At 34.5% G+C, this 24532-nt stretch overlaps 2 protein-coding genes across 2 annotated transcripts; both read left to right on the plus strand.

Moving 5' to 3' along the window:
- The first annotated feature begins 610 nt into the window (after positions 1 to 610).
- Positions 611 to 14876, plus strand: Osi3 (Osiris 3). The gene is made up of 3 exons (XM_081734461.1): positions 611 to 1539; positions 6845 to 7202; positions 14530 to 14876. Exons 1-2 carry the CDS (start codon positions 879 to 881, stop codon positions 7138 to 7140), a joined length of 957 nt encoding a protein of 318 aa, XP_081590587.1. The 5' UTR covers positions 611 to 878; the 3' UTR covers positions 7141 to 7202; positions 14530 to 14876.
- A 4157-nt stretch (positions 14877 to 19033) lies between these two features.
- On the plus strand, positions 19034 to 24214 carry LOC145666204 (uncharacterized). The gene is made up of 2 exons (XM_081733272.1): positions 19034 to 19931; positions 20202 to 24214. The coding sequence occupies exons 1-2, from the start codon at positions 19034 to 19036 to the stop codon at positions 24212 to 24214; spliced, it is 4911 nt and encodes a 1636-aa protein (XP_081589398.1).
- Positions 24215 to 24532: the final 318 nt, after the last annotated feature.

The following is a 24532-nucleotide window of genomic DNA, read 5'->3' on the forward strand; positions in this document are numbered from 1 at the left end:
AGAAAATGTCGTTAGTTTTTTTTTTTCTTTCTTGTCTGACAGGACAAGAAGATACACGCCTATCAGATTCTTTTTAGATTCATCCGCGTGTCCGCATTTTTTCTTTCGTTCTTTTTTTTTTTTTAATTTACTAACATGTGAATGTGGCAATGTATATAATATGTATGCGTTCTGAGTATCTGTTAAAAAGAAGTGCCGGCAGCGAATTTCTTCTAGCTATATGTTGATGTGCTGCGACTGTTTTACATTTGAAGACGAAAAGGGACCCTGTAAGATAAAAGTCACTTCCTGCAACCAACGATGTCACCGTTTAGTTTTTGACCCTTTGCCAAGGAGAGTTTGCTGTCCACGCGGATGTTGTTTCAACTCTTAACGAGAAGAAGAATGAACAATGTTTTTTTTAAAAAAAAGTATTACAGAGCAAGTTCCCTCTCTACCAACTCCATTGACCCACCTATAGGGTCAGAGAAGACCTTGCCTTTTTTCTTTTTTCGTAGTGCGCGCGCGCGCGCGATGATACTACCAGTTTCTCTCTCACACACACACATACTCATACACAAATACACACACATGTGTCGGCAAGTTTATTGTATGTATACTGTAAGGAAACGTTATCATTTACCTGTTTCACTGGTTATTCTCAACACGAGGTCCACATAAAAACCAGATCTTTTAACTATTACGCATCATTCGACGCGGTGAACCGGTGAAGTGCAATTCGCCTGGTATCAAAGAGGCAGTGTTTATTCTAGTGATTGCGTGCAAAATAATGGTCAACTAAATACCATAAAAAATCGTGTAGAAAAAAAAACTGTAGACATTTTGCTCTAAACTCTTAGGAACTCTAGTGTTTGTTATCAAAACAACAACAAAACAAAATGGCCAGTTATACATACGCGTTTTTGTGTGTTTTCTTATTAGCTCGCCTCTCAACGGGCAACCCTGTTGCTGAGGGTGCAGCACCAGTGGACAATGTTTCTCCAAGTACACCATCGCCAGCACCGTCGTCCGAAATGCCTGCAGTGCAACCGGAACCGGCACCTCCAGTGGCGGCAGCTTCCGAAGCAGAAGCAAAACCAGCTGAAGCACCAGCTGCAGAACCGGCAGCTGCTGCAGCGGAAGGTCGTGGATTTGCCAATAACGTTATTAGTTCGAATCCTTTCGAGGATGAACTGCTGCACAAATTGAATACTGATTGTGCTCAGCGTGAAACTTCAGCTTGTATCAAGCTCAAACTTATTAGTTACATGAATAAGTTGTTAAAGAAGGCCTCTATTCAGATCACGGAAGGGGTTGAAATTACGCAAACTTCTACTCCGCAGGAGACCATTGTAGAATCTACACTTCCCAGAAGTGCCAATGATGTTGATTCTGCTTTGACTAATCTTCTGGTTGACAAATTGATTGCATTCGTTAAGTCCAGGAGCTTGAAATGGAACATTCTTCCAGAAACTGACCTTCTTTTGAACACTAGTCCTGATCAAGAGGGTACCATCAATTTTGGAGTTTCATGGAGAGCAGGAAAGGCCATTGCTGAAGGTAAGTTTTTCTTTATTTTTTTAAATAAAAAAGTATTATTTGTTTAACATTAAAATAGGCATGCTAATTTATACGCTGCATGCGTTATTTGTTATAGAAAGTTTGGTTTGTGTTTCAATATTAAGTTTCAGTACTGATACCAAACCAGCAGTGGCGGATCCTGAGGGAAGTCATATTGATAAAAAAAATTGAATTTTATTGTTATAAGCTGAGGAAATGTACTTATCTAACGTAGTAATTCTTATATAAGCTTTTTGCTTTTTGAAACTTTCTTCCCTTATCTTGGAGAGATAAAATTTGGACTTTTGCTAATGTGACTACCCTTAAGTCCAGTCACTGGATACTAAATAACAATATGACCTTCAGTTAGGTATGGGATTCGAACTAAATGTAGTGTTTCCCAGTAGCTGAATGTCTCCTTATAATGGGGAGAACTTAGTTCGATTCCCGGTAGGATTATATTTAGTTCAGATTCTACTTTAAGATGTGGGTCCCGTATAATCTAGGTTCTGAAAAGAAAAAAGAAACTTATAATCGAACAAAAGCCATTCTGAGGTTCAAATGATTGGCATTTTAACTTTTGGTATGAAAGACTTTGTGTTCGAATCCAGATGAAAGTACATTCAATTCAGATAAGTCCTATCATATTAAGCGATAAGTGTAAGCCTTATATAGCGTATATGTCTAAAAAAATCGTTAAAAATTTTAACAGACTAAATCATTTCAAACCAACAAACTGAAGCAAATGTACTTTGATCGAGGATCAAAACTATTCTACCATGGTAAATTCAAGTAATGTTAGGTAATAAGTAAATTTACTGCATGGGATTTAATCACAATTTGCTTAATTTAGCCAGAATATACAGTAACTTATTCCAGTAACTAATTCCCAGTAATTTACCTTGTTCAGGGATTTGGTTAGTACTTTCTAATAAATATTCGAAACGTTGTTATCTTTAATTTTAATAATTATTCTGACAGAAAAAATAAAATTAACCTTTGGTCCAATTTGATCCTAAGAACGTGACGGGCATGACGCAAGTTTACAATAGTAATTAAGAGTTAAAGCTTTATTCTGAAAATAATTAACAATTTTTTTCTCCTATTAGAATTTTTCAAAATTAACGTTATTTAATATTCCTATGAAAATATTTTAAAATAATTTAATATTCTCATTAAAATATTTATAATTAAGTTTATTGATATAGTGTTTCCAATTACGATTTCTCTCTTGTGCCATAGCTTATTTTATCGAAATTTCTGAGCGTAGAATATCTTTCTCTAACATTACTTTTGAGGAGAATACAGTAAAAACTGTCTATCACGATATACGATTTTGGAAACATCTCATCTTCCCTGTTTGTTTTCTACATTTTACGTAATTTAAAAGAACATGTAAAAAACTTACAACATGCATACTTAATGTAAAAGAAATCACAAGTTATGTGTTTTATCGAATAATAATATACATAACTGAATATTGTATTAAATTATTGTATTGGTGTTGCATATAGATTCTGTTACGATCAAGAATATCCAGGACTTGATTTGAATTTGTTTTACTGTATTATTTCTAATCAAATTGCACAATAGTATGCTTTTTGTGGGCATGGTCTCGGGTTCGATTGCTGGCAATGGTAAGCCTTCCCGTTTCCCGCTGTTTAAAAAAGTAGGTTTGACATCATTCAACCTTGGTGCTGAAACAAAGCATTAAACATAAGTTAAATCAATCAATAAATCAAGGAATCTAATACTTAACGGTATTCACAACAAATACTAATATTCATACGTATTTGTATTTTACATTCTAGTGTTTTTGTACTGTTGTAAACTGTAAAAAAAAAAAAAAAAAAAAAAAAAAATCGTCTAAATACATACCGGCAACTTGAAATCCAGAGCGTAACCATTCGTAAAGAAACAATAAATCCATTATACCTTGAAAACAATCCTATTTTCTTGTTATACAGGTCTCCGGTTTATGCAAGTCATATTTAAGTGTTTAATCGTTTGGTTCTCAGAACGTTTCTTTCATTTATATAATTTTCCTTTTTTATCCGTCATAGACAGTTTCAACTGCATTTTCATGCATTATTACCAATAACCGTTTAGTTTTTATATTGTAATGGCAACAAAACACTTAACATCAATTAAAATATTAAATATATTCCAACGCAAAATAATTTAATTTTAAATCCCTCATAACGACCTTTCATTTCACAGTTACCAAGGCTTTTAATTTGCTTCATGTTTTAAAATTTAACTCAACACTTTAACATGAAAGCAAGTGTGATTTTAACCTGCGTGCACTTCTTTAAGGAATTGAATCTGTTATTGTATTTCGTGTGTAACATCGATAGAGTCTACATTGAAATTTCTCTTCGCAGATAGTCTATAAATTCTGGAAATTTTCTCGGCATTACCTTTTTCCTATATATAGCTATATATAAAAAATTTACTGTCCCTATCGGGAATCCAAGTTCAGCCAGCAACGTTATGTGTCCTCGACAATTTCACTTTTTAGTTAGCCCAGACTTCCTCTACTTTTAATATTTTAATTCTAACTATTTTAATACGATCGAACTAAATTAATCTATAACTGAAATTAAAAGGTATATAAAAAGAAGTAGTGAAGAATACACAAAACTAAACTTATTTTTTTTCCGTTTCACTTTTGCACTTTTGTTGAAATATAAAATAATTAAGTTAGAAAACTTTAAGATATAATTAAAACATAAAGAGTGCCATCTATTTATCATATAATGACATAATTGATTTATTATTTTATATTATTGTTATCAGCTTTGGAAGAAACGTCAAAATTCCATAAGGTTTTTTCAAAATTTTAGAATAATCAACTATTAATCATGTTGTCATCTATTAGACGTATATTGCCTATATAGGTGTATGTTCCTGTTCTAACATTTTATTCAAAACATTTTTTAGTTATTTATTTAATATAAAATAAAATGAACACATGAATACTTAGATTTTTCTCTTGTATTCCTCTTCAAACATTTTTGGATTGTAAGTTATGATTTTATTTATAACTTCTAACTTTACGAAACAACGGTATTAAAATATTAATACAGGGAGCGATACAGAGAACAAATAATAACAAAAATTCTAAGCTTTTACTTTATTTTTAACAGTGAAAAATTTTCCATACAAATCCCGTACTGAATTTTTAGCACTTCCTCCTCATCTCTTGACATTTTTTTTAAAGTACGACAATTTTAGTTAATTCGTGTTCTGTGTTTGTTGTCGTACAGCTAAAATGATTATTATCATTATTTATTAATTGTATTCAAAGGATGATTTAACAAATAACAAAGAGTGGAGGGGCGATACTCCGGAGTAAAGGCTCCTTTTTGTTTAATTGCAGCATTAAACTTATCTACCTTTTTTTGGCCACCTTTAAATACTGCAAATGCTCGATTAAGTATTACATTGCAATTAACTGCGCTCTGTAACAAAACATATAAAAACAAAAGAGAACATTGGTTTATTATTTGTTGGAAATTTATTTTTTCTTTATATTTGTTTGTTTTAATTAATTATTATATATTCCACTACCAGTATAGAGAAGTAACTGGATCTAGAAGGTAAAAACTAGTTTGGAGGAGAGCCAGAACCAACGTATGACAGATATATCATGAGTTTACTATAATCATTCAAAACTATATAAATAATAGATTAAATTATTTTTGTCACTCCAAAAACTGGGGGCCAAGTTTCCCCTTTCCCGGCCTAGATCTGCCACTGTCCACTAGCTTATTCTGTTTCGATGTAAAACTTGCATTCCGTGTCTTGAGCCTTTGCTCATCGTTCTGGAGGCAATATCTGTCTCTCCCAAAGTGACGCATCCGGATCTATTGGAGATTGACGATCACTTAATCAGAAGGTTAATTACTTTACATAATGTTAGCTATTCGTCATTAAAATAATTTTGTACTGTGATTTAACTGTCGCTTACTGCAGGACTAAATAAAAACCTTTATTCTTAGAAGTATCATATTCTGTACTATATCAAACCAGTGGCGCCCGAAGAAATTTTTCAGGGGGAAGGCCATCTCCGTTGGTTGCTATGTTACGTCTGGTATTTAATATACGTGATTTTCTATATTACTTGTACATTTTCGTGAGCTAAGGGGGATTCCTGCCATCCCCCTAGGGCGCCCATGTATCAATGAAATTGCAGAAAGAATGCTGTAAAGTAATGAATACTGCTCTATATTTAATTATTGTCCCTCATTTTTAATTTCTGATTCTTAGTTAGTCAATAGATGGCTTTTCTCTTTCTGGAAAGACAACTTTTCATTTTGTGGAACTCGATCACTTTGTTAGATTGACAAGTTTACAGACATCGTTGTATTTTTCTCTAGATATGTTGCTAATATTTTGTTATCAAATATTTTAGAAGCAAAAGAATAACATGGAAATAATTTTTGATACTTCCTGTCAGCAGACAAGATATGTAGTAATTAACAAGATATGTAGACCTAGTAATTAATTTTGAGGAACTCCTGCTTCTTTACTTTTGCAGATCTGTAAGGAAAACTCCAAACATTCTAAATGCTGCGGAAACATACAATCAACATTTCGTATGATAATTGGAATGTCTTTGACAGTTCAACGTTGTACTCTTGTGTGCTACGGAGACCAATGAAATATTTTCAAAATATCCATAAAGCCTTAGCGAAGAAACAGTATAATTGCCGCATCCGCTAATTTGATTCTAGAAATGGAAGTTATGTTTTCGCCAGTTCTTTTCTAACTATTCACAGTAAAATACCGTATACAAAATTAAAATCTCAAAACTACCGAAAATGTATTACATTCTGCAACCTATTGGTTTCTAAAATCAGTTGTGTTACTCGTTTTATCCCAATCATAGCCTGGAAATAGTCTGTTCTTCAAGGTACATCAACTCTACCCTGTTAAACTCGTTCCCGGAACACTTTTGCTCTTCATTTAGGCTCAAACTTAACTCTCAAAAAACTCTTCTCTATTCCTGATTTTAATCCACCTCAAACTCACATATCAAATGTGAGCATGAGTGAAATTTAAGAGGGAGCAGAGCAGCAGCTAGTATGGATCATAAATGTAAGTGACCGACGTTAATGCAGTTTCATCGTTGGAAAATTCATGACGGTACTAAAGTTGTAATTTATTAGATTAATTTTCGATTTCCTTATGGAATATTTCGATTTCGAAACAAGTAATGTCGAACTAATCATTTATTACACTTGTCTTCCAGCTTGTTTTAGCAACATAATTATGCATATATTTATTTTTTCTTCCTCAGCTCGAGGCAAGAGTAAACAGTTGTTGCCCTTCTTGGTTGCTCTGAAAGTGAAGGCAGGTATTTTGGGAGCTTTAGCTTTCGGAGCCCTGGTTCTCCTCGTCGGAAAGGCCCTTCTGCTCAGCAAGATCGCTCTCCTGTTGGCGGCAATCATTGGTCTCAAGAAACTCTTCTCTCATAAGGGCGTCACGTATGAGGTTCACCATGAGGAACACGGGCACGGAGGACACTACAGAAGATCTTATGATGAGACCGCTGCTCATAATATGGCTTACAACGCATATGCGCCCACTCAGTAAGATCATTTGGACACCAATTAGCTTAAAAAAAAGTATATTTGGAGCTATGTAAATCCTGAAGGGTAAGTATTGTTTCATATTCTACATTTTGGTATAAACGTTCTCCGCAATCATAATAATTCCTCTATTGTTTACATTCCACTTTCTGCTTAAACTTCCACTCACTTTGACACTCTGTTAAAATCTTCATTCTGTTGTCAGAACTGAGTTTCCTCTTCAACATGATATTCGATAGACAAATATCATCCGCTCTTAGTACGCATATAAAATATCAATGCCTACAGATCTTTGAATTCCGAAGTATTGGTTATCAAAATAAGAGTTGGGACTTTTTACTTTTGCATAAGCTCAAACCCTTAATGGGATGGCTAATTACTCGGTAATCAAACATATTCACATCATAATGTTTCATATGGATCCTAAGGCCATTAAGGTATATCTCTAATTCAACCTTGGTCAAATGGACGCAGTTGGTTTCAGAATTGTTGGCCATCAAATTTGGGAGTTTGGACTTAACAAATACATTAAACGCTGAGTAAATGAAGCGTGTACTTCTAAGAAAGCTTTGCTAAAGAAAATCAATTAAGAACAAACTTTTTCCACTATGGGAAAATTTACTAAAGTGTGGAATACCGTTGATGGCATGTGGGCTAGGCAAATGAAACGGAAAGCTGTAACACGACGTTGCCATGCCGTAAAGGGGTGTGACTAAGCACACACACACACAGTATAGCGTGAGCAGATCAGATACATGTCGCCCCTGTTTCAACAAGATAGACAAAACGTTGCAACGCCTGCATCCCTCTCATTAGCTAACAGCTTTTAAAGGGTAATTGGAACGGAGCCTTCAAACTCCATAACACTGTCCCTTAGCATAGTTATTTGATAGGATAATAGTAACAGTTATCTTGATAATACTTACGCGTATATAAAACAACAAACAGACTTCCAATAAGTGTTTATTATTATGAATGGATACATCATTATAATGCAGAATAACAATTTTTTTATCTATTATTTTTATATTCGTATTACAAACAAATCTTTTGCCTTTTACTGTATCTTCTATCCGTATTTCTAATAATGTACTTTCTACTCCAATCTATGAACACTAATTGTCATTTGTTCCCTTAGAAGAGAGATTTCCCTCAATTTACTAACACTGATTGTCAGTAGTTGTACCTTTAGATTGTTTTGAGTGATTTCGGGAGATCTAGCTAAGTACAATCTATATCTACACTTTTAGAAGGAAAACTTATTTAACTTCTCATTTCTCATTAACTGTTGACAAGTGAAATGTAATGTACATATCTTAAAGCGAAGAAAGTACATCTATCTTTAACACAAATTGATTCGTAAAGAACACTCGAAAGACCTAACCATAATGTAGGTTGCAACAAGAGCTGTTTGCACAAAAACTTGTTACTAATTAAGAGAAGTACATACAGACATAATGAGCCATCTATGATTGCACTTGGCATACTACAATGTCCTCATTCTGTTCTTTTGACATTCAACACCATTCTCTGTAATCAACTGACATTCATTTGTGCCTTTGCTTGTTGATGTTAAGATTTCAACGAACTTAATTGCTGTGTAAGGTTAATTTACGTCTTGCTTTCCAAGTAGGCTATGAAATGACACAAGAAACTAATAAATGCTAAGTGAATCTTGAATCCTAAACAAGTGTGTTGACTTGCACATTTTGAAACTGTGGTAGTTCTAAATTATGCGGATTTAATGATTAAACCAAAATTATGTGAAGTGTTAATTTTGATTCAAAACCGAAGCCAATAATTTGGTTTGCGTTTGTTGTTGATTGTTTTGAAGAAAAAATCGTTTGTTTCAAAGAACGTAAAGAATTTTTTACGAAATAAGTTGGGAGCCATCTTCACACTTTCAAACTTATTATTCAAAATCCAAGCCAATCGTTTGTTGTTGATTGTTTTCTAGTTTCTCAAAGGTCAGATTTCGATTCAAAACCAGAATCAATGGTTTGTTATTGATTATTTTGAAAAACAAAAGTTTGTTTCGAAAAATATCTAATGTTTAGGAGAAGGGGTCCAGTAATTGTTTCTAAAAACTATTACCATTTCGGTTATTTATGTTCACATTAGATTAGTTTAGTTTAGGTCAGGTTAGTTTATGTTACATTATGTTAGTATAGGGGTCCAACACAATTTTCCAGAAAAAAATGACAGAATTTCGCTTATTTCTACTAATATTAGGTTAGCTTAGCTTAAGTTATGTTAGATTTGGTTACGTTATGTTAGGTCTAAGTTCTTGTATTATCCATTTCTCCTTTAAATATCGACTCGGTGAAATAATATTTTGCCATGGGAGATATACATCCCATGTATACAATTATTTAAGGAAAAAGATGCCACTAGAAGTAGTGAATTGCAAAACTTACGTTAGTCGAAATATATGAACTAAAGAGAAAAAACTTGAGTAAAAATCTGGTAAAAATTATTCCTGTTATTTGTCTTTATACACTGTTAAAGACAATCACTCTTTTTGGCTGTTTACTACCATCTACTGCGAATAAACTTTATAAATCAGACAAAACATAATAGGAAATATTCTATACCATTATCAGCTCTAACAAAAAAAGTCCAAAGATGTAACATATTCCATTCAATAGAACTTGTTCAATTGAATAAGGGGACATGGGCGAGTTTAAATAGACATGCGTAATTTTTGAAAAATTCCAGCAAAAAAAAAAGTTAAAATATAAAAATTTATGCTGTTTGGTACTCATACCACGTATTAAGTTTGAACGGATAGTGTGAAGTATATTTTTTCATCAAGTTTCCCATTACGGCTCTAGGAAACCGACAGTCAGGGACAGGGACGTACGCAGAGGCTGCGTCCTGGGGGTTCGGATCTCCCCCATTCCGAAATAACTACATTTCTGTAAATTTAGTCTAATTTTAAGGATGATTTTCTTTTGTTATAGATTTTAATATATTTTATCCTCATATTGATACTTGGACTCCTCCCTCCCAAAAATGTTTGGACCTCAACAAAATAAATTGCTATGTATGTACCTGTTGACATTACATAGTAGACCTATGGTTGATGAAAAATAACTCAAAACATGAGTTAAATATATACTTTTCTTAACTTTAGTTTTTGTTCAGATATAACATCGTCCAGTTAAGACAATATGTCAAAAGATTATCATAGCGAGATGAACAAAATAACCTGCTAGAAGGTGAATAACTCATGCGTAGTTTTCGAAAAATCAGTTTTAAAAAACTATGACTCTAAAAAAACATATAGTTCGTTCATTGACTATAACAGTTGATGTGTGTTATTCCGCTCAAAGAATTTTCTTTCTTTAACCGTACTGTACTTACATGTTTTAATACTCTATAGATACTAACACGGGTGAATTTTCACCCAAATAATTTTTTGGTGCATAATTTTGAAAAAAAAAACTAAGATTTTCAGTATGTGACGAGTCTGTAAGATAATATATCTCTAGTTCTTATGACATACTTTTTGTCGTAAAAAGTAAATTTTGCATTAAATATTTTCTTGACAAAATAAGATTTTTTTCTTTTGATGCGTTCCAATGTCATTTTCTTGAAAAAAAAAAATAAAAAATTCCAAATAAATACTTTAATCCAAAATTGCATACAATACTATTGGAAACATAATAAAGATACTATATAAAAGTTTTTAACATAATAAATGTGCAATAATATATTAAAAATATATAAAAGATGTGAGAGATCGTAAAAGGTAATTTTCTCCTTAAATGTTTTCTTGGCAAAATAAGATTTTTCTTTTGATGCGATCCAATGTCATTTTTTGAAATTTGAAAAAAAAAATCTAAATAAATACTTTAATACAAAATTGCATACCATAGCACTATAGAAAAATAAAAAAGATAATATATAAACTAATCATATTTAGAACTTAAGTAAATACTTACACAGGTGAATTTTCACCCATATCGCTTATACACAGAATAGCAGATACATAGAACGCCGGTGACGGTACGCATGTCAACACAAATCACACTAAGGTTGGGCAGCATATCTGGAAGTTCAGACACCTGCGACGCTTATGCCTCTACTGACAACGATTTGAAATTTTCCATGGGTGAATTTTCAGCCATGTTAGTATTCTACGATTAATTATTGTATGTTTGTAGTGGTTAGTATATATTTTTTTTTATGTTGGAACGCTCAGTGGTAGAGCGTTCACCTGGTGAGTGGGGTCTCTGGTTCAATTCCAGCTCCCGCCAAGTGAACTTTGTGGTGGACAAACCATGTACGTGGGTTTCTTTCTCATTTTCCCGTTTCCTCCCATTTCATTCATGTCGAATCATCGCCTTCTCCTTTAGCCTAGCCAGCGTAATCATGGGACGTAAAACTGAAAGCTGTCATTTAATTTCATAGTTTTGTGTTTTAACGGCGATGCAGTGTTTCTAACAGTTACACACAGTGCTTACAGTGAAGCATATGTTCTACACTTCTTTGTAGGAATAATAACAAAGCCATAACGATTTGTGAATTCTCGCTGTTACAATCTTGAAGATGCTGTTATTCGTGAATGGATACCTTGCTTAGGTACTTTGGTGTACGTAAGATAGATCTGTGTTACCCGTGAGAAGTTAGAAAAGAAATCTCGCATTGTCCGTACATACGGTATAGTAAGTTTCGAGGAAGTAAAGGAGTTATTTGCTCAAGTAATGTTCGTTTCCTGTCCTAATTTTACAATGTTCTGGCTCTCACAAATTAAATCTTCTTCTAACGTACTTACATATTTCATTTTCATTTTACATTATTTATAACCAAAGAAAGACTACAATGCCATGTACTGAATTTACAGCGAAATTTTAAGTGAGCGTGGTATATATTAGGCCTTTTGCACTGACCAACCTCTACCCAATATTTATTATGAATCATATAACGTTATTTCATACTATATCGTCATAATGAAAAAGAAATTGTTGTTTCGTTTATAATTTAATATTTGCAACGTAAAGTCATCATAACAATGGACATTTCCCTTCTGATCAAAAAAACTTGTAATTTAATACCATCGTGTACAACTAGTCCAAAAAAATCTCACAGAAAAATATTTCTTAGTTACAGAGATACAACGGTTCAAACAAATACAAAAATGCACTGCTTACGTCACGGCAACAAAAACGAGCATTTTGACGTGACGTCATGTATCGGTTTCCTTCTTTGAGGCGCATTGAAAGCTTCACGGAATTCTTTCAAATTACAGTTTTTTACTGTAAACTATAATTATATTGAGTTTGTGATAGTGGAATAGTCAGAAACGAAAAATGCTAAAACAAATAAAATATTTACCGTAAAATAAACTTGCATACCGTAAATTAGCACTCTACTATCAAATCACTGCGCTTTTATATCATTGAACAATCACTAAAGTTCGTTTCGTAAGGTCAGTTCGTTACCCGTAATTAGTAAGGTCAGGTTCGTAATTAGTTTATTAGCTCTAGCTGCAAACAATGTCAATTTACGTAAAAAGGTACTAAATAAAATTACTATCACTATTGCCTTCGTGTACTTATACGTGTAGCTTACATTAAAGCCTTTAACAGAACTACAATACTTGAATGAGTACCGTATGTATGCTACATAGGGACTGAAGACAAAAACCATTCGGAACGTTTATGAAAAGAAGAAGAAAAGGAAATACCACGGTAGCTAGGTAAGCATGATAAATGAAATGCTGCTTCCGGCAAAATACAATTCTTAATTTTTTAAAAAAGAAAACGATTCAGATTTAGGTCCTATGATTATGCACTGTATGGTAAATCGTACAGATATTTAATGAAAGAAAATACTGAAATGAGAATATGGGAGAATCTCGAGAACACGCACGGGCATCTCACATTGAAGCAGACGAGACATCACTACTCTGCGACTGATTCACCATTCTCCTTTCTGAAAACAAGAAATTATTAATTTCGTTCCTCCTTCAACACCGAAAGGAATCGTTAACGAGTCAATAAGGATATACACTGATATGATAACAGAGCAATATTTCTATATTGAATTCTCTATTGTGCCTCACAACCAAATCAAAGAGATTGGTTTTTGAACAAATATTTATGTAAAGAAACAACTGAAAGTTCAAGGGAAGTTGATGACTGTCGTCAAGGGCGACGATTTCTCTGTAAATTTGGGGGACCCACTCAGACGCAGAAGGTATATATATGAGGATGTTAAGACAAATTGCATTCAAATTATGCCAAAATACATTCATAAATACACTAGGGGGGCTCGCATGAGTTTTGGGGGGCCCGGGCCCCCAGGATCGGTGCCCTTAATTGTCGTGGTTGCAGAGGAGTGAGCTGCTCTAGCCATCTCCTAGCTACAGGCTTGAGCACCGTCCGTCCGCCTTTACACCAGGCGCTCATTTTATAAAGATTAGGCAATCCCACTGTGTAATGAAACACGTTTCATTTAAATACGTTGGGAAAATTATTTTATTAGAATATTACTTCCATGTTATAGGTTACGTGTTGCCTTATCAAAATTAGCGGTATAGCAATCTCCCTAACGAGTGAGCAGATACACGTAATTATCAACGGTTACGCTTTTAGTAGCACTTCGAGATAATTAAGTGACTCTTTAATCATATAAAAATTATTTCCTCAAAGTAGAGATTGATTATCACGAATATTTCCGCATTCATATACATTATTATCATTATTATTATTTGTGAAAAAAGTCATGCTAGCTAACTCTTATGCAAAACTATGCAAAAGAGAAGACTTTCTTTGAACAAGCAGCAGTATTACAATGTATTCTAGGCGAAGGAGTTTCATTTGTCACACAACGTGCAGAATTGGTTTGATTTTATTTATTTTTTTTGTATTTCCACTTATCCCTACATCCCCCACATAAGAACTTTAGTAAAATGAATGAATATTTGGAAATGGAAAATATTTAAGTCTTTAAATTTGTCGAGTACAACGTCCTTAAGTTTCGTTTCAGCGTTTGTATTCCGTGAATAATTAGTATTTTGTATCCTGAACATTATAATAACCCCCTAATCTCAGCAGCACTGCAGGTAGTTTATCAAGAAAGGATAATATCCATATTTACTCCCATAAGAATGTTAAAGAAAACCGATTTTCGAATTGCCCATGTCTCTTGGGATCAACTGTTGCAAAATAATACACAACTCAAAATTTCGTTTCTACATGTGGAGTAACTGACGGACGGATCACCAAATGTTATAAGTCGTACTTGCATGATCCTAGCAAAGCTTTCGCTAGTCACTATTTTTATCACTTGCTAGTTTTGCTGGTGGTTTTAGTTTATCTTCAATTATTCGTCTAATAAATGTTTATTCTTTTTTATTTATTTATTTATTATTTTTATTTTTCAGATTTGTAATATAACTAAATTCCTACTCTGGGAACTGCAGACGGCAATCAGATACAAGGAAGTTAACACAAGGATAAACAGGAATTTTCACACATAATAAAAGGATGAGAGTGGGGAAAATATTTAAGTACATTTAAAAAAAATACAAAAATATAAAACCCTCAAGTATTTAAATTTAATTTATATTGTTGAGAGACTTTTTTTTTGTTATTTGTTATTGATAATAATTTATTGGTTAATATTATTATTCGTTATTTATGAACACATTTAAGAAGTACAAAGTGTTGTTTTTATTGTGCGTTTTTCTTATACATGCTATCTTTAATAACACCGGAAGCGTTTTTTTTTAAAACTACACACTACAGACTTGACGTAAGAAGGAATACTGTACATATGTTTTGTGATTATAGTGATTTTTATAAGTGGACTGTGACATGAAGACTCAGAGAACAAAAGGACACATGACGTACGATTAATATATAAAATTCAGTAATTATCACGTGACTTTTTTTTTTAAGAATGTTATCCATTGTTTTTGAAAACGGATGTTGTGGTCGGTTTAACTCACCAAACAAGTGCTATTAATTTTTGCTCAAAACGAAACAATTTGTTTTTAGATTCTGGTCATTTTATACTTTTTATTTTTTTGAAATGTTAACACGCTTATCTCGTGGCACATCTAATCAAACCTCAGTACATAACTTCATCTAGCGATGTTTCTGAAGTATCTAACTTAAGAATTTTTTTTTTTTGGAAGTATCTACCTTAAGTAACTTTTAAATTTGTATTATCGTTACTGAATTTTTGATTTTAATGTATATCTATAAAATACTAGATGAGAGTCAATATTGTTTATGCTTTTTATTAACCAAAGGTATAAGTGTAGTTACGTAGTATCTGTTTTTTTATTAGTATGTAGATTTCAATTAGAATCTATATTACCGTAATTGCATTTACCCAGTAGATGGCACGCATACAACTTCTGAAACTTTCTTAACAAATCCTTTCATCTTAACGTGAGGTTTTAAGTTAAAAATCTTTTTTCTAAATCTAGAATCACCTATCCTAATTCACCAGTAGTGTAAATTTCTGTATTTTGTAAACTTTTGTCTACATTTATATGAAAATACCGTAGCTCAACAGATAAAACCAATTCTTTTTTCGTTTAAATTCAACCTGTTATCGTAACTTTTTTTTTACTGCCCTACGTATTTATTATTCAATAATAGACAAATTATCTTCTTTACTATAGACTTGAAATATTAAGACTGCCCGACTTCATTACAAAGACTGACAGACGACCTTAACAAACTTTACGTAATAACAACAAACTTAACGTTCGAAGACTGAGACCCTGAAAATATTGACGGATTATTCTTTTTGTTAGCTTATAATAGTTAAATCCTTATATGAGTAATCCCATAAAGGATTATTTAACGTAAGTAAACTGGTTACTCTAAATTTTTTTTAAAAAAACTCAGGTTGTATTGTAACTTTATTTGAAATTTATTTATGTACATATGTTTGTATATAAAAAATAAGAAATTTGTATGTTATCCTTCTGAAAGAAGGACTTTTTTTTATTAAATGAAAGTAGTAGTTTTTTTGTAAAACAAAATTTACTAGTTGTTGAATAAAACAAAATCTATTATTTAATTTGTGTTTTCCTTGTCTTTTGTAAATCGTTCCATATTGTGTTTGACTTTTGCAGTAAGTTAAGAATAATTTTAAAACGTGTTTCGTTATTTTACAGAATAATTCCTTGTATGTACGGAGGAAAATTCATTAAGCAATTAGAAATTTATTTTATTCAGACGCAACCACACTTACATATTTTCAAATTATGCTGTTTATCTAAATAATCACCGCTTCTTTTAAAATACATGTTCTATATCGTTATTCCACTATCTTTTATATTATAAAATACCTCGATTATCGCTATTCTCGATGTATCCTGATTTATTTATTTATTTATTTATTTAACAATCAACCAGATACAACTCACAGGCCATTTTATACTGGATATCTAACAACAACCATAACTATATAGGATTTTTGGAAAGTATCGTCCAGAGCCTTTTTAGTAGGTACCATCCCGCCATTTGCCTAGTGGGACTGAGGAAAACCCTGGAAAACCCCAGTCAGGATGGTCGGAGCGGGAATTGAACCCGTGACCTCCCGAATGCGATGCCGACGCTCTACCACTTGAGTTACTTGATACCAAACTATCGATTATTACGCTCTAACTTAAAAAATATCGCAACCATCAGATATAACTCACCACTGCACATTATGCAGCCAGAATTACATTTAATTAAATTTTCCAGTCGCTGGTGTAGTGTTTCGTTTCATGGTAAATGAAAATTGTACAGCCAGCGGCAAAATTACTTTTCGTTTGATGAAATTATGTAGTTACGTAAATAACTTCAGAATGAAAGGACAATTTGGGTACAGTTTTCAGTAAATTAAAACGAATATAATTTTCTGTACGTTCCAGGCATACCAATGTTGTAAGTTACTGCCATACCACCGTTATTTCCAAAATATATTTTATCAAACGGAAAGACCTTTTGTCTCAGACTGTACAAGTAATGACAAACCATTCTGCAAATGGAATAGGCGATGAAGAACGCTGAAACAAAAGAACGATTAACCAATCAAGCTGTCCAAAGAGATTCTCACATACCCGCAAAATACCTGCTGTGTCATTACTCGAATAGATTCCATTTACTCTTGCTTCGGTTTTATCCGAGGAGCTTTAGTACAAGAGACATTGATAGTTCTTCAGGAATTTGAAATTTCCGTCCGTTGGTACTTTGTTTTATATTGAAGGAAAAAGAAAAAAAAATCGCACGACATAACTCTTAACCAATTCTTATCCAAGAAAAAATAATTGTGTGTGTACGCGGTACTCCATATGTGAAGTTATCTAAAATGTATAGAGGCTTTGGAGTTCAAAATTGAGTATACAGTTTGAGAATAACGTTAGGCAACCGTACACGCACAATTTTGTTCGATGACCTTCTCATACCTTTTTTTTTTGGGGGGGGGGCACCATAATGCCGTCGCTATAGTCTCGGCTATAACTTTGTAGTCTCTGGTTAAAAAAAAAAGTAACATGGGCCTCTTTTTAAACTAAATTAGAACCAGTAAAGAAGTTTTGAGAACACCGAAACAAATGATAGTCAGATTATGTCAGTTTTTGGCTATATGATTGATACATTAGAATCTCCAAGCCAAGTTCTCGCAAATTCTGACGGATTGTTAAAAATGTATGAGGTCTGGTGTTGTTAGTTTGGTATACGTCACCATTTTTTCCCCCAGCCATTTCTTTTGAATTGCTTTGAATTACTCACGCTAATTCTAGATAGTACCTGTTTTATGCAGAGTCGTTTTGAGGTATGATTAGCGTCATACTAAAAGCCTGACTACTGCAGGAAAGATATGTTAATCGAACTATTTAGTATGGTACTAACAATGAGTCAGAACGACTCTCCGTAAGACCTTGCAAGTCTGAGTCTATCGTTTTTCCTGGAGGAAGCAGCTTGTGATGCACAATGCAATTCCAATATCACACTAAACTTATAGCATAACCTTTCTGGGTATCAGTGTGCATTGTGCCACAGATTATTGAAGAGGAAGTGTAAGAGGGAGGAAAGATTTCGGCATATCGGCTTTAACTCTTTTTTACACTCTAGCCGCCAGTAGGAAATAGTAGGGGATCTAGCTCGAATTAAGGGGCTTCTAGGATCTGACGGCTGTCTTTTGGGATGAAAGCATGGATATAAGAATTTTAGAGAGAACTGAATTTAGAAAGACAGATTTTTTTTTTTTTTTGTAGAGATTGTTTGGGATTATTTGTGTGTTTAACAGTGTGTGTGCCTTGAGCTGGCAACAGTGTTCAAGTTGCTTAACGCCATTCTATTGTTTGGTGAAGTGTGTGAGTGTGGAGGCAGAAAGAACATGAAGTTTTGGTGGACCATATATCATGGTCGAAAATCATATAACATAACATAAACAATAAGCCATCGCAATCACAATCATTTACAACTAAAGACCTTGTGAACATGTTTATTCTCGTGTATATGTTTTGTGTGCAAATTGAAGTTGTAATCATTAAATACAGTGGATTTATATTTGGTTGCATTCATGTGGTGTACGAATCAAGCTTTACAGTCCACTGAACATTGTTTTTAGCATTGTTATTGTACTTTAGTGAAGTTACAAATACATACATTCATATTGTACATTTGGTCCTATCCGGGCCACATGAGTGCGAAGATTTCTGAGAACTGTTCTGTGCTGTTGTGAAGAGAAATGTGTTTGTGTTGGCCTATATGTGGTGCTATCACGTACGTTGGACAATAATCACGTTTTGTGTAGGCGGACAGCTGTTGTACCAGGACCAGGCTTCTGGAGTATATTTCATAGGTAAAAAAGAAAAAAAAACATCATCTGCAGGTCAGTAGTTTTTTATTATTCATATTTCTGCGTAGCATTTAATCATGAGTGAATCACACCAGCGTCTTTTAAGGCAAAGATCTGCATACAGAGGCCAGTTAACCAGAATAAACACTTTTGTTCAGGCCTTTGATCCAAATGAAGGCAATATAGAAGAAATACGTGCACGCTTAAAACATCTAAAAAACGTCTGGTCAAACTTGCAGGAGGTGCAAGACACTATTGAAATTGATCAAATCGAACCCGAAGCGGAAGCAGTAAACGTTCGTGCAGAAATTGAAAATGTGTATTTTTCTTTAGAGGCTCAAATGCAAGCACTTGTTTTAAAGCATGGAAATAAAGAATCAGCTGTTAATAATAACACTAGCAGTAGCGCACAAGTTAAATTACCGGTCATACAGTTGCCTGCATTTGACGGGAATTGTAAAAATTGGTTATCATATAAGGACACTTTTATATCTCTTATTCATGAGAATAAAGACATTTTCACAGTACAGAAGTTTCAGTACCTCCGAACTTCTCTTAAGGGCGAAGCGTTAAATCTAATTGAAAATTTACCAATTACCGAAACAAATTATTCAGTAGCATGGCAATTACTCGTTGACAGGTATTCAAATAAAAAGCTAATTGCTTCTTCTTACATTCACGAAATATTACAAATTAAGCCAGTGTATAAAGAAAATGTAAGTGAACTTCGCGCTTTTATAAATACAGCTACTAGCAATATAAATGCGCTACAAGCACTTGAGCCAAACGTAAACCTCACAGACGTAATTTTGACCCAACACTTTGTATCAAAATTAGACGCAACTACTAGAAAGTCATGGGAGCTTCAAAATACGAATTCTAATTTTCCTGCTTTATCAGAATTCTTTTCGTTTCTCGAGAAACGTTGTCAGGTGCTTGAGAACATGAGAACTAGTATTGATGGTGTGAAGCAGGGTAGTAGCGTACAAAACAAGCAAACAAAAAGTATTCAGTCATCAAAGACTTATTTATCAACATTTTCAAATGCATGCGAATTTTGTAATAACCAGCATCCCTTATATTCTTGTTCGTCCTTTGTGAATGCGGCACACAGCCAAAAATTGGAGTGCATTCGTAAAAATAAATTATGCATGAATTGTTTGAAAAGTAATCATTTTTTGAAGAATTGTAAATCGAGAGGTTGTAAAAAGTGTTCCAAAAAACACAATACATTATTGCATGTAGACGTAACAAAGGACAAATCAGTGCGGTTTCCAAGTTTAAGCAGTGGCGCGGTGCAAGAGCGTAGTAACAACTCAGATCCCAGTGAAAATTTAGGGCAAGTGTCATATTGTGCTTTAAAGGCTAAGCCTAACGCAAGAGTGTTGTTATCTACTGCAATAGTAAAAGTAAGGGATAACAAGGGAAATTTGGTTCCTTGTCGCCCGCTTCTAGACAGTGCTAGTCAGACCAATTTCGTAACAGAGAATTTGGTGCAACAATTGAACATCAAACGGTATAGACAGTATACTCCAATTCAAGGTATAAATCAAGCAATTTCTAATACAAAGTACTCTGTAGATATTAGTGTCCATTCATGTGTTAACACATTTTCATTGAATATAAGTTGTTCAGTTCTCCCTCACATTACAAGTAAACTACCGGAAGAAAGAATTAATTATGACGATTGGAACATTCCCAAGGACACTGTTCTAGCAGATCCTACTTTTAATACGCCTGGAGACATAGATATTCTTTTAGGTGCGGAAGTATTCTACATAATTATGAAGTCAGGGCACAAAACACGGCCAGGTGATTTTCCAGTGCTTCAGGAGACAGAATTGGGATGGATCGTGGCAGGACGCATTCCTCAAGAACGTGACCCCCATATTCCATTAACAACATGTTTTGTGAAGACAAACATAGATCTACAGCAACAACTACAAAAATTCTGGGAACTAGAAGAAATTACTGTTCCACCTAGATCAAGCGAAGAGCTTGCATGTGAGCGACATTTCGTTCAGAATACAACAAGAGATTATACAGGGCGTTTCATTGTACGATTGCCTTTGCTTGAAGACCGTACAGTTTTAGGCGATTCTTATCAGCAGGCATTGGTTAGATTAAAGCAATTGGAGAGAAGATTCGATCAACACCCGGACTTTGAAGCTAAATATACGGAATTCATGCAAGAATATGAAGATCTTGGTCACATGGTAAGGATAGATGAGCGTAAAAAGGAGGACGTCAGCGTTGCATACTATTTGCCACATCATGCAGTTTTTAAGCCCACAAGCTCTACAACGAAGCTCCGTGTAGTGTTTGATGCTTCAGCAAAATCTGACAGCGGAAAAAGCCTCAACGACATTCTCTTAGTTGGTCCTACAATACAGCAAGATTTGTTTTCTATCATTTTGCGCTTTAGAACTCATTCGATAGTATTCACTGCAGATATCGCTAAGATGTATCGCATGGTCAATGTTCATTCAGAAGACACGCCATTACAACGTATATTGTGGAGAAGATCTAGAAATGAACTGATTCAAGTTTTTGAGTTGAAAACACTAACGTATGGTACGGTATGTGCTTCATTTGTGGCCACAAGATGCCTACAGCAATTAGCAGACGAAGAAGAGCATAATTACCCTGTAGCAGCAGAAATATTACGTCGAGATTTCTATATTGACGATGTTTGTAGTGGCATGAGCAACATACAGCAAGCTCTAGAGGTCCAGAAGCAATTGATAGAGTTACTGGGAAAGGGAGGTTTTATACTTAGGAAATGGAGTTCGAATGATCCAAGGTTATTGGAATCCATCTCGCCAGAGCTTCGAGAAGTGCAGCGTCCAATCCAGTTCCATGAGGGCCAAGGCGTCAAGGCATTAGGATTGTCATGGCATCCAGACAAGGATATATTTCTCGTTGAAAGCAAGACGTCACCAGTGAAGGTTCAAGAGTGCATTACTAAACGCCAGATTGCTTCCATCATTGCCACTATATTCGATCCATTAGGAATAATTTCACCAGTTGTCATTTCATACAAAATATTTTTGCAAGAATTGTGGCAGCAAAAGGTTCAATGGGACGACAGTATACCAATGGAATTAACAAAGAAATGGACTCAATTGTACAAGCAACTTCCATTAATCAATCAGATTAAATTCGACAGATATGTACTCGTAGAAGGAAGCATAGCGGAGATTCAGATCCATGATTTTTCAGATGCTTCTCAAAGAGCATATGGAGCTTGCATTTATATACGATCGATCAATCAACAAGGAGAAATATCAGTTAAGTTATTATGTGCTAAATCACGTGTGGCCCCAGTCAAGAAAATCACTCTCCCACGTCTGGAGTTATGCGCAGCAGTTGTTTTGGCAAAATTAGTTCACAAGATTTTACCAATTTTAAAATTGAACATAAGTAGCGTCCATTTATGGACCGACTCCCAAATCGTGTTGGCATGGCTAGCTTCTCCGTGTAATAAATGGAAACCTTTCGTGGCCAACAGAGTGGCTCAAATTCAAGACTTAACTGACGTTAGCTGTTGGAAACATGTAACTTCTTCAGACAACCCTGGAGACTTGATTTCAAGAGGAATAGATGCAGTTTCCATAAAGGACAATTCATTATGGTGGCACGGTCCACAATGGCTTTCTAGTTTAGAATCTAATTGGTCAGTCACAAGTAAAGATTCATTGCAACCAGATCAAGTTCCAGAAAGTAAGGGAACCATAACATTGACAGTCACTTTAGACAACTGGTGCAATGGAACCATAGCAAGATTCTCAAAATTGTCAAGGTTAGTTAGGACAATAGCATATTGTAGACGTTTTGTTCATAACATCAGACACAAGCAAAACAAACTAACAGAAGGTCTTTCGGTACAAGAACTCCATACAGCGCTCCATGTTTGCATCAAATGGACACAAGAAATTGGATTTCACAGCGAATTACAGCATCTTCGTGATGGAAACATTGTTCCGCCAAGAAGTAAACTGAACAATTTACATCCATTTTTAGATAGTGAAGGCATGATCCGAGTTGGAGGAAGATTGGAGAATAGTCAGCTTCCGTTTGACGCCAAACATCAAATAGTTCTGCCTTCAAATCAACACTTAACAAAACTTATAGTTGAAGCAGAACACTTAAGATTACTTCATGCTGGACCCCAATTATTAATATCATCACTACGCCAGAAATATTGGATCATCAGGTGCAAACAGGTGGTAAAACAAGTCATCCATCATTGCTTCACGTGCTTCAAGTTAAAGGCCAGTGGTTCAAAACAACTTATGGGACAGTTGCCAGCAGCTCGTGTGCAGCAAGCCAGACCATTCCTAAACGTAGGCGTGGACTACGCTGGAGCGTTTTACATAAAATCAGGAGCAGTTAGAAATAGATCTGTACGTAAGGCATACGTTGCGTTATTTGTTTGTTTATCCACCAAGGCAATACATCTGGAATTGGTAACAGATCTTAGTGCGCAGTCATTCATAGCAGCTTTACGCAGATTCATAGCCAGACGAGGAAGATGTCTCAATATATACAGCGACAATGGCACAAATTTCGTTGGAGCCAACAACGAATTGAAAGAATTGTATCAGCTGTTTTCATCAGATCCTTTTAGTTCTCAAGTTCATGATTTTACATCGACCGAAGGAATTCAGTGGCACTTCATACCACCAAATTCGCCGCATTTTGGAGGACTATGGGAAGCCGGTATAAAATCAATGAAATACCATCTAGTTCGTATTACAAAGGGTACAGTGTTAACATATGAAGAGTTTGTAACATTACTCACACAGATTGAGGCCTGTCTCAACTCTCGACCACTTACAGTGCTATCAAGTGAACCTAACGACATCAGTGTTCTCACCCCTGGACATTTTTTAATTGGAGAAGCATTTACAGCTTTACCAGAGCCTAACCTCACCGATCTACCATACAACCGCTTATCTCGTTGGCAGAAGATACAACAACTAAAACAACACATTTGGAAGAGATGGTCCCGAGATTATTTACATGGTCTTCAACAACGCTCTAAGACAACTTCACCACAACACAATCTCAAGGTCGGAGATGTAGTTTTGCTGATTGAAGACAACGTTCCTGCCTTGCAGTGGAAATTGGGCATCATTGAAAAAGTGTTCCCAGGAAAGGATTTCTTAGTTCGTGTAGTGACGGTTCGTACTACAACTGGAACATATAAACGTTCCATCAAGAAACTAGTTGCATTACCATATAACAAGGATTAGAATTGAGATTTGAGTAATATAAGTACAGTTGTAACATTGTTTCAAGTTTTGTGTTTGTTTCGTTTTTTATATATATCATTTTGTTTTATTTGGTCAGACCTTAGCTGACCAACAGGGGGGAGTATGTTTGGGATTATTTGTGTGTTTAACAGTGTGTGTGCCTTGAGCTGGCAACAGTGTTCAAGTTGCTTAACGCCATTCTATTGTTTGGTGAAGTGTGTGAGTGTGGAGGCAGAAAGAACATGAAGTTTTGGTGGACCATATATCATGGTCGAAAATCATATAACATAACATAAACAATAAGCCATCGCAATCACA

This window comes from Thermobia domestica, chromosome 12 (genome assembly GCF_964235325.1).
Source record: "Thermobia domestica chromosome 12, izTheDome1.hap1.1, whole genome shotgun sequence".
Classification (NCBI taxonomy): Eukaryota; Metazoa; Arthropoda; class Insecta; order Zygentoma; family Lepismatidae; genus Thermobia; species Thermobia domestica.